This window comes from Acartia tonsa, chromosome 5, assembly GCF_053477335.1.
Source record: "Acartia tonsa isolate MP-2025a chromosome 5, ASM5347733v1, whole genome shotgun sequence".
Lineage (NCBI taxonomy): Eukaryota > Metazoa > Arthropoda > Copepoda > Calanoida > Acartiidae > Acartia > Acartia tonsa.
The window spans coordinates 26,638,292-26,650,446 of record NC_137264.1 but is presented as its reverse complement, the minus strand read 5'-3'; the positions used below and the strand labels follow the sequence as shown (position 1 = coordinate 26,650,446).

The 12,155-nt window shown below is 33.2% G+C and overlaps 1 protein-coding gene and 1 long non-coding RNA gene across 5 annotated transcripts in view; both read right to left on the bottom strand.

Annotated features, from left to right (window-relative positions):
• Positions 1-12,155, bottom strand: part of mwh (multiple wing hairs) — a 73,800-nt gene that overhangs the window by 49,007 nt on the left and 12,638 nt on the right. For all 4 annotated transcript variants that reach the window (XM_080161027.1, XM_080161029.1, XM_080161026.1 and 1 more), the window contains exons 4-5: positions 6,342-6,408; positions 5,777-5,876 (exon numbers count right to left, since the gene is read on the bottom strand). In XM_080161027.1, coding sequence (XP_080017153.1) covers positions 5,777-5,876; positions 6,342-6,408 — 167 coding nt within the window. The remainder of the gene's footprint in view (positions 1-5,776; positions 5,877-6,341; positions 6,409-12,155) is intronic.
• On the bottom strand, positions 7,081-7,995 carry LOC145319152 (uncharacterized). The gene is made up of 2 exons (XR_013879714.1): positions 7,417-7,995; positions 7,081-7,119 (listed from the first exon to the last, which is right to left on the bottom strand). It is a non-coding gene; the product is annotated as an uncharacterized LOC145319152 (long non-coding RNA).

The window sequence follows — 12,155 nt, the reverse complement described above, 5'->3', positions numbered from 1 at the left end:
ATTTCAGAGCTTCGCCTTTATGGATGTTGTCATCCTTGTTTCATCCTTGTTTATTTACAGGGGCTTATTTAAGTGTGTATAAATACAAAACATAGAATTATTAATGCTATTGTTATTGTAAGTACTAAAATAGTCTTTATTTAATACTCTTTTGTTATTCTATTTAAATTTTGTCTTATTCTTATGTAATTTGTCCTTGGATAAAATACTAAGAATATCCTTGAGTAGTAATAACAATAATGTTATTCGCAAAAAAACATCATGTTTGTGTTTATTACAGGCACCTTACCAAAAGAAAACAATTTAGCGTCTGTAAATTTAACCAATGACATCTAAGCTTGGTTTCTGAGCAACATTTTGTAAAATGTATAGCACTTCATATGAAAGGGATACAAATTCTTGTAAATAATTACATGCTAATAATATTTTCTAGATTGAATAGAATAAAGTTTGAAATTATTTTCGTTCTCTTTATCTTCTCTTGATTCCTAAACTTCTGTAAACTGAAAGCATTGTTTTCTTGATTTTTCCCCGCTTATAATTCGTCTATGTTTTCGACAAACCCTTTTGAGCAAACATAATATAGGCGTGTTAGGGAATAACAATTTAAAATTTTATCAACTTCCAAAATGCGATCTAATTTTTCTTAATGGAGAAGGAAGATGATGGTTAACATTTATAAAATAAACATTAATTAACAACAAAGTTACAATTTTCATCAAACTAACCAAGGACTTAAAAGTATTAGTTGTCACTTAAAATATACTTAGATTTTCAATAGAATGTTTGATAAGCGGATATGTCAATAAAAAAATTGAAGGAATAAAATGTAGGTAAAACTAATATCAATATTGATTTTTCAATTTTTACATCCCCTTGTAATAGCTGATAAGTAGAGATATACTTCTCAAATCCCCTTGTGCAAAATCCTCAGTACACCCTGGAACACAAAGGCTATTTTCTAGCCAAAGAAAAGACGTTAAAATATGCAAGATTATGCGTGGCTATGTTTGTTGCAATACGTACGCTTAAATAGGAAACTTTTAGCTCCTTAATAGGAACATGAGACCTTGACACAAAAGAATGGTATGACATGACTCTATTTAACATTCTTTAGGAAAAAAGGAATTAAAATATTAAGTCTTTTTTAATTGTTCTTCAAACATGCTTTACATTTTATTTTATGATTTTTAATTAATGAAATTGTAGAACCAGAACAATATGACAAAATTTGAAATGTTGAACAATAACATTAATCATTAATCAACTGCAAATTTTACATAATCATCTTTTTTTAATGATATTAAATTTCACAGAACATGATTTATGTCCAAAATGTAAAGTTTACACGCAATTAGTTGTTATTTTTTTTTTATAAATTTTACACAAAAAGACTGTAACCATCTGTCATGGGTATATTATTCGCAATATCCACATAAAAAATGTAATATCTCAGTATTCTATTTTGAATTGGCACGACACATTTCAAATTTACAAATACAATCTAACACAACACACAAACACTCACTTTAAATCTACAAAAACGAGCACTCAGACACACATTGAAATTACGGTTCTCTGTCACATATACAAAAAGAGAAAGAGAAGTAGCTAGGCTATATTATGACAACTTACAGTTTTCTCTTCGAATACAATTGCTACCAAGTCAACTTTATAGATCATATCATATTTACCATTTAAGGCCTGTTTACATTATTATACTTTTTCAAAGCTTGTATAATTTATTTTGCAGATAATCCTAGTAACAAGCTTGTTTACCATTAAATAAAGTTAGATGCTAAAACCAATCCTTAACAAATGTGTTCAACCACGAAAGACAGGAAATTATGCAGTAGAAAATAAAACAAGTCAAAAAAAATTGCGCACTTTATACGTTATAGTGGTTTTGCTGTAATAAAATGGGAAGGTATTTAAAATTGAAGTGACATTTTATAGAAAGAAAAGGGGAAGGAATTGGTTAGGAATTTGGAGCCTTGAATTTTGGCCAATCTGTGGTGAACTGTATGGTGCAGGATATTGGTAACAAAAACCAGAAGCACACAGCTATTACAGAAACAAATAGAATGATAATCATTAATAATCAAAACAAAACGAATTCTTCCAAATATTTTATATCAATTGTATATTTGTTACTGTTAGGCTAGTGGTTGCAAATATTTTCTTTAACACAAAAATGGAAGAAAAAGTGCCATTAGACAAGGATACAAATATATCTTATATGTAGCTGCGTTATGTAGGACTAAATAATTTGTTATATTTTCATAAAATATATTGAAATTACTTAAATAAAAATAAATTTGAGCAGTGGTTTGCCCCTTTGATGAAATTAAAGTATAAACAGGATATGAATAGATTTTCAAACTACACAAGTCGCTTTATATGAAAGAAAAAATAACACACAAAAAATTAATTGCATACTTTTTGTCATTTTTATTAATACTAGCGGCTACGCCCCCTAGAGGCATCTAGTGGCACTTTAAATGTTTTTTTTTGTTTAAGTCTCAACGATACCTAGCTATGTTGCTTTCAAGTTTCTTTTCAAGTCACTACGATACCTAGCAATGTTGCGTAGGAGTCTCTATCCTTAAAATAAAAATTTCGATTTATAGTGATTTCTCTTGGGAGGGTGGTAGTACCCTCCCCTAAAATAGTTCTAAACCTTCCCGGGACCTATGAGAAGCTACCCTGTTAATGAGAACCCGTTTGGTTCAGCGGTTAGTGAGATCCTTCGGTACATACACACAGACAAACACACATCCTGTTACTTTATTAGAAAGATATATTAAGCATATTAATAAATATTTACGTATTTCTAAGGGTATATAACTTGCTTAATGTTGATCTAATGTATGTGAAAGAATAGTGAAAGATTGAGCAATTAACCTAAATGACTTGACAAATTTTATAAAGGTTTAGATAAATATAGCCATTCTAATTGATAGTAACCAAACAAATTCTTAAATCACAGAAGCTTTAGGGCTTAGAAATTTTGTTCCAGTATCTTTGCTAATTTTCAAAATTCCAACTAATCTTTTAAATTTGTATGTTATACCAATATGATTCTGGCACCAAAATATATTTTAAATCAAGGATATCAACACGAAAAAATGAAGATTATAACCGGTAGGATCAAAAACAACTTGAAATAAGTCTAAACATGCTTAAATATTCTTTTAGGACATTATATCATTTTTAGGACTTGATTGTAGAGATGTTTCGCTTATTGTTGTCCTAAGAATCGGAATTCCAAAAATAAAAGTATAGTATAATTATATCACGTAAAAGATTATTGTCTAAAAGTAAAAAAATCAGCATGTTTAAAAGTGATGTATGGAGATTCTGGTAATGCTTTTCAATCGTAACTGACTATATCAAGAATCACCATGTCAAGTTTGAAATCGATTGGATTACTCTAACATGCCTAAATTAACGATAAGAAGAGCTATCTGTTAAGGACGGGCCTACTTTTATTAAAGATAATTATAAAAAAAATGCTTCGCTTATAAAAAATTGCTGTTAAGAAAAAGACTTTTTCACTCCAATAAATTTATCAAATATTTTTTGGTTTGCATGTCTATATGAATAAATTATCTTAAATTATGCAAGAGAAATTTTCAAAACTGAAAATGCTATATAATGACAACATACATAGCTAACCACAAAAAACATGGATTGACAAACGGATAAAGTGAATAAATTTATATGTCTTTTATTCACTTTTGAACTAGCAGACAAAATAAGCAGACAATAAAATCAGAAAATAAAAGCTGTCGGACTGATATATTATGTATTGAAATATGCCTCATAATAAATGAGAATGTTGACAAGTGTTAATGTTCGTTTGTCTGTCGTCTGATTTTAGATGTCGCATTCTTTCTAAATAAATAATTTGGGTCATTTCTGATATGGTGATTTCTAAGTACTTTTGTTTTAATTGAATAACCCTCGATGTAGCTTAACACGTAGCGCATCCACTCCTTATTGATGAGGTGATGTGAACGAGTCTTGGTTCAACACCACGTCAAATCTAATGACGTCAAAAAGATATTACAATTACTGCTATGTCAGATGCACAACATTAAAAGTTACAGTAGGAGAAATGCCCAAAACACTGCAATATAAACGCAGAGTAATTCATTGTTAAAGGTGGTGCGGTTAGGACTTGTTCTCGTAGAGGTCAAGTTTTAAGTAAAGATTCTCTATAAATTAAGCCTTAAAATTTTTTAATCATCCTGTAATGAGGCAATTTTTAAAAGACTTGACCAAATATTATAAAGCGAATCTTTTCAGTTATTATAGTAGGTCCGCCAAAACGTCTGAATCATAGAGCATCGTTTATAAGCTCAGCTTTTCTTGATTTTAAAAACAAAATTTTGTTGTTTTGGCTATAATTCATTACAAAATAGATGCCATACACGAGTAGAAACAATTGTAAAAATTATGCTTTTTTATAGGGCAAGGCAGTCGCGTGGCTGCCGAGCCCTGCATATTTTTTTCATATTTTTTCCTGGAAATTTTTTTTATAAAATTTTAACATATGATGGGAGTTGAACCCTAAAGTGTAATATAGAAATGAAATTTTATAAAAAATTGAAAGATTTGAATGTGAATAATTTGAAAACATGTAGACTTTATTTAAAGTTCTTCACAATATTTTATCCGTTGTGATCATTTCAAGAATTACTGTAGGGTGTATTTTAGACTTTAATATTCTAAGTGGTCTCTCTATACATTCACATCTTATTAACTTAACAGGTTTGGAGAAGGATTTTTAGTATATGAAGTATAAATTCGTAATAACATAGGGCTCATATTTAATTAATATTTTGGATCTACTGCAGTTCACGGTAAAATATTGCTGGTAAGCATTATTTCCAAAAATTTATGAATTTTAAAGGCTGCTAGCTGCCAAACGGCTGAACGTACAGATCATACCCGCACACCATTTTAAGCGGCATAAGAAGGCCTACAAATAATTTGGAATAGCCAAGATCCAATGATGCACAGGGAAAGCTTCACTGAAGAAAAAACGCGTAAATTAGGTCTTTTTCGCGCATTTCTCTGCACTGCGAGATAATTATGCATTATTGATTTATGGCTATTCCAGATTATTTGTAGGCCTTCCTTTGCCGCTTTAAGAGTGTCCGGGCATGATCTGTACGTTCAGCCGTTTGGCAGCTAGCAGCCTTTAAAATTCATAGATTTTTGGAAATATTGCTCACCAGCAATATTTTACCGTGAACTGCAAAAGATCCAATATTTTATTACATGAAATAAAGACTAAAATAAAGTGAACTCAACGAAGTAATACTGTGAATTATTTATATAATAAGTTTAGAATATACTTAGCATAGCATTTGTGTTGTTCTCATGTATATGGTGTCACCTTTAACTTTATCACTCCCTAAGATCTCTGTTTCATGTCATGTGGAGCCAACAAATCTTTGGCGTTCGTCATGAAATTAAGCTTCAATTATTTAAATAGCGAAGCAATACAGACCAAGTACAACGTTCAATAGAATTTTTTCGGATCATGCAAAGAAAACGAAGTAACGGGGTTCTTCGTAATTTTGCAGTAACTTTTGATATGTTATTTCAAGTTCAGTAAATGTTAATGATTGCCCCTCAGAGTTTGAGCCCACCGCAGGGGCTAGAAATAGGAAAAAGCTACTCTTAAAATATGGCAAAACCCACTACCTTGCTTTTTTCCATGATCAATTTTGACTAAATAAATAAAACTATCAGGTTTACTTACTTTTAGTAAATCCAGCAGCAATGAAACTCCATCATTTGGTTCTCGTACAAATTCTTTTATGAAGCTGTTGAAACTTTGATACAAATCATTCTTTAGCTTACTAAAACAAAAAAGCGTTATCATATGAGAAATAGATATCTAAAAAAAATAAACCGTGTGTATAGGCTTCAACTTTAAAGATAAAGCCTATACTTATCTTTGAAGATTTAGCCTATACACACGGTATATGCAAATGTGCCAAAACTCCCCCCCCCCCCCCCCCCCTCCCTCTTAAACAATAATATCAGCAATAATAAAGGCAAAGTTTTGATATTAAACCAAAAACAAACCAAAAAAATATTTGAGGGAAACCACCAACGCTATGTTATATTCAATTATGCTCTAAATGATTAGAATGTTAACAAAAAGTTTCCGTCGTCTATCTTTTATAGAAGGCGAACCAATCTAGTTCAGACTCACATATGAAAAACATTTCGAATTATAGAGTAGCTTTACTACTAATAAAGCACAACTAATATTTTAATTTGTATCGAAGTTAAGTTATTTACTCATAAATTATGCATACCTGAGTAATTCTGTTATTGTTGAAAACTGTTTGAGACCCATTTCTCCAGACGGCTGATAAATATCCTAATATTTTCATATATTTTTTTTCTTTTTTTTTTTTGGGGGGGGGGGAGTTATGGGGGGTAGATGCAGTTTTAGACTTTTTGACGTTTTTAATACATTAATAATTTTTGAAATTCTCATTCTAGACCAAGTAGACCTGTAGGTATGATCGGACATTGCATAAAAATACGTACGCAAGATTAATAATTAAATACAAATTTAAATGTAAAAGCTTATAATTTATCAAAGTGTATTAAATATTTTGCTAATGTTTGTTTACTATGAATCTTAAAAACAAAGCAATAATTTCAAAAGATCTAGATACATGCAGAAACATTTCTAATGGGTCAACATTAATAGCTCAATTCTTAGGATAGACTAGATGTGCACAGGCCATATAAATCTTTTTTGTTGAAAAATTTTGCTATTTATCTTAAATAGCAGCCTAGAAAATTTCCCCATAACTTTACTGACGGACATAAAGCCAGACAAAGTAAATTCTAAAGTAGCTTCGCTACTAATAAAAAGAATTCTACTAGTCAAATTAATGGTTTTGTATGAGGAGGGTAAACATAATGTCTCAACCATGACACTTTGGTTGAGCTTGGACTTCCGAATTAGCGGGAAGTTCACGAGATCAGTTGGCGAACATACAAAACCCCCAATACCAGGAACCATCAAGTTTCAACAGCAGGTTTGAATATAGATTTATTGATGAAATTATTTCAAAAGACCTGAAATTACAAGATCAATTAATAAACAGAATAAAATATTATTCGTTATCTTAAAACTTTGAGCACTAAAAAAAATCTTTTTCTTTTCTTATGGTTAAAGAATCTTTGGAAACTTTGGCTTTAAAGGAAAATTATTTGGTTTAATATCATTGTTAAATGCAACAATAAGGCACACAAAAATTACTAAAACATATATTAATCATAATTAAGTTTCATGCTTAGCTGGCTAAAGCCTTTTTAAAACTACATATAATCGTCTTATACACCATACTTCTTAATCAAATTAACAAATTCTACCTGAAGCTCTTATGGTTTCAAATCCCTGATATACTAGGGTAGTTCACACTCAATGAGACCAATGATAGGCCCAATTTTGTTCTCCGAAATCTTCACACACACATGTCTCATTCAAAAGTGAAAAAACGTGGGCGCATATAAACAATCCATGCTGCGTCACTTTATGAAGGGAAAGTCAAAAAAGACGACATTTGCGCTTAATTCTAGGACAATGGTAAGGAATTAATTTTGAGCTTGATAAACACAAAGCTTCCTCGAAAAGAGGTTAAGACACACCCCCCGTTTGAAAGTCAAATTAACTTCCTTAACGAGATTCAAGGTTTTTTTCGCGCTGAGCATTAGCAACATTTCTCACTAAACTCAACTCACCATAATCACATGAGAATAGCCACATCCCGAAAAACATGACAATTTCTGCTCCTAACTAAATGAAACCCCGTGAAATGCATACACAATATTATACTCCTCACTAGGACTCATAATACCTCACATTTAGGATAGAAGGATGGGGATTGGTTTGTACCATACAACATTCCATGCACATGACAATCACAAGATCACATACACAATCCTAAAATGGATAATTCTATTAATCATGATGTTGTAATATAACAACTATACTAAATAATCATTTCATAATCAATAGGCAATAAATCATTATTAATAAATCAATAAGTACCTACGAAATCAGGTTGAAATGTAAATGTAAACAATAATGTAAAAATAAAACGAAATAAATCTTAGACAAGAAAATTAAGATTTATAGGTACTTAAAACTAAATTTGTTAAGCATCAAAAAGAGTAGTAAGAAAAAATTTTTCAAAATCCTTGGGCAGAAAGTTTATCAAACCTAATGAATAAGAACTGTAATATCTTAATCAACAATAAAACTTTTTAATACTTAAACTATAGCAAAATAATATCTTCGTTAGAATTTTCATTGAAATTATGAAAAAATACCAATTTTTCTTTGTAAAAAAATATGAGACTTTAAATATGAATTTTCAATCATTCCTTGATCTGAATAAAAATGTTTTACTTGATTGAAATTCATATATAATTTTAAAAAAATCTGCTAAAAATACTTGATTTTTTTCATAGAATAAATACCGAATCACGCAACCTCGACACATTTATTCCTTTTTGTTAAACTTTTCAGGTAAGTTTTAAAATGAATTGTACTTTTGAAAAGAAATTAAACTCAATAAAATTAAATTTGAGCATATGAAATAGAATAAAATTTTATCGCATTTCATTTGATTCTTATTTTAGGCATAAAAATAGGCATATGAAAATGTAGCTTTTTACTAAGAAAATGTTCTTAGTTTTCATAAAATAAGAATCAATTATTAATCATACATCGTGTTCATTATTATAAATGCTTATCTCATAGAAAATAGAGTTTACATTTTTTAAACATGAACGAAAATATATGTACCTAGGAAATAATTGCTATAAAATACTTTCTCAAGGTTTAAAATTGTCCGAAGTCGCTAGGTACATATATTACTACGAATCTCTGCTCTCGGAATGAAGAAAAATCTTTACGCGTGGATTATTAGGAATCCTTGCCTCCGGAGTGAAAGAAAAAACTTTATTTGCTTACAAATTAAAACAAATATCTTGATCTCTTGCGATAATCTTTTTAAAATAATAATAAGAAATATTTTAAACATTATCATAATAATTTTACATGTTGTGTTCTTTACTTTAATGCATTATCTCATACGAGAATCTGAGAAATAACATTTTTTAAGCAAAGGTGAACCATGAAAAAAATACACTTTTCGAGGTATTTTAAATTCTGCAAAAATCAATTGGTAGTTAACACACGAACTTTTGCTTTTCAAAATCATACTTAAGGAAACAAAATCTTTTAAAATCTGCTTTAAAAGTCTAAACAGTTTTGTAGAATTTTTGCTTAGGTATAAACAATAAAATTAGTTGAATAATGAATACTTATTCTTTACAGAACCATTTTGGTTCCCTTCACAAGCCTAATATATAACTTGTAATATTCTTTCTTTAAAGATCATTTTCACATAAATAGTTTATGTTGTAGATTAGATATGTGTGGTTTGAAATTTTTCAATGACTTTCTGGCGGCAACACCCGCCATATTTCCACCCGCCATTTGCAGGCCTCTTACCCTGTGTCGGGCGGCAAGGTTGGCAGCAGCCAAGTCGATTCTTGATTCATGACAGCACCAGGGCAAGTAATAAAGGTGTGACTGTCATAAAACTTAGAATCATCTACCGGCTTTTGTCCGGCCGGAACCGAAACTCCCGTCGGCTCTTGTCCAGCTGGAACCAAAACTCCCGTCGGCTCTTGTCCGGCTGGAACCGAATCATTCAGCGGCTCAATACCCGCCGTAACAATATTCTCAACGGCTACAGTATCGTTACCAATATCATCAGGAATAACTGCAGCACAACTAACATCATTATCAATATTAGCCACGGCAACACCCGCCATAGCCATGTTGTCAACGGCTGCGGCACTAGCAGAACCAAAAAATTCATCAGCAGCGTTACAAGCAGAACCAACAGGTTCAATAATAGCAGCTACGGCAGATCCAACCGGTTCATTATCAACAGCTACGGCAGTACCAACCAGCTCATTATCAACAGCTACGGCAGTACCAACCGGTTCATTATCAACAGCTACGGTAGTACCAACCGGTTCATTATCAACAGCTACGGCAGTACCAACCAGCTCATTATCAACAGCTACGGTAGTACCAACCGGTTCATTATCAACAGCTACGGCAGCTTTAAACGCAGATTTCTGCTGACCAGCTCCATAGTCAGCACTTGTACAGATAAAACCACTACCAAAAATGGTTCGCCACAACATAGACTGGCCCACTTTCTGGTAGGTTGATGGAAACACGTCAGGATGTGTATTTCCAATGATGATATCTAAGCCTCCACTAATATATGTAAATCTTTCTGGCGGCATCTTAAATATTTCGGCGGCGGTTTCCGGATGGACCGAGCGCATCTCGTTGCCACCTCCGAGGTTAGGCATAACAGCTGCCTCAAATTCTCTCAAGTTACCATCCCTGTCCTTCAGATAGAACACCACATTGCGGCAGGATGATTCTCTACCGTCCGCAACAGAAATGTTTGTATATCTGCCGGTAGATTTCAGCTTCAACTTGTGGGACATCTTCTCAGATATAAGTGGTAGACTCGAACCCGAATCAAACATGACGGCGGCATGGCAGGCGCCGCCGCCAGGTGCTACAACTGGAACTATTTGCAGCAGGAAGGTACAGGTGCTAGGCGCAGAACTTGATTTGTAGACTGTATTCACACTAGCACTAGCCTCATGCAACATACGACTATGATAACCGTCGCAATTATTGGTGCCACAGACACCCAGCTTATCCGATTTATTACAATTGTCAGCAGTATGACCATCACACAAGCAGAGTTCACACAACTTATTCTGCTGGACAACTTTTTTTCGGTCAACAACATCCATCTTCTTAAATGTGGGACAACGGAAAATAGGATGTTTATCCTCGCAATTTTCAACAGGACATGCACTGTTCCACTTGGAAGCCTTGTCCTTTCCAGCCTTTCCATTCTCATTGTCACTGCGGCCAGACACTTGCGCGGCGGCAGCTCTATCACGATTTCTCTTGCCGGCGCCATTGTCATAGGACATATCACCGGCCAACATGGCACCCCTGGTCCTCTCCAGCAGTTCTACAATCTTCTGGATGTTTGGTTGGTTCATGCTACCTAACTCCATCATAATTTTGTCTCTCAAATTTTCAGGGCACTTGTCTTTAAAAATATGAATAAGAGTTAGGTGATTGTAATCCTTAGCTGCAGAACCAACGATAGCTTCTACCTCCTGCATCATGCTCTTGAAGGTAGCAATTGCGCTAACCACGTCCACAGGTTTATCCACAGGTTTCATCTTGTTCAACTTAGTTAAAATCCTCATGAACCGGCGAGTGTTTGATAAAAACATCTGATCAAGAAACGCCCATTGTTCATTATGATCTCTAATCGCTGACACTTGCTTGCGTAGTTCCGGGTTGGTTATCACCTTCTCCATACACAACATCAAACTTAACCTCTGGTCAGCAAATCCATAACCAGAACATAGATCTTTAAAGACCTGTTTAAAGTTTGGGTAATCCGTGTCAGTACCGTCGAACGACGGCAACAAACTGTTGTCCCAGCGCCCATACTGCGGGTTGGAACTCCGAATATCCACGGCAGACATACTTCTGGAGAGAATGGCAGGTGTCCCACTCTCATCCAAATTAGATGAACGACGTTCCATCTCTCTAAGCCTTCGGTACATATCACGTACTTCTTGGCGCAACTCCATGGAAATTTTAAGCACTCCCATGTCCATCTTCACCTTCTCAATGACGTCGAGGTTCCTGGCGACAGTGCTTGACCTCGCGTCGTCTGAATCATTGTCAAGCCAGTACAGAATTTTTGTACACTGCTCCAACGACGCATAAACTTTATCTGCAACAGTTTTCTGCTCACTAGCTTCATCCAAATCACGCTTGAACTCGCGCAGCTCACTAGTATCCACGGCAGGTTTTAGACTTTTTATTAGGTCAGATTGGTCCTTGACCTCACTAAAAATGTCACGAATTGATTTTAAATTCACATTTTCACATGAACTAAAACTTTGGCAGGCTTTTAGATTTTCATAAAACACTTTTATCTGTTCGTCAAACACCTCTAGCCTTTCATTGCCAA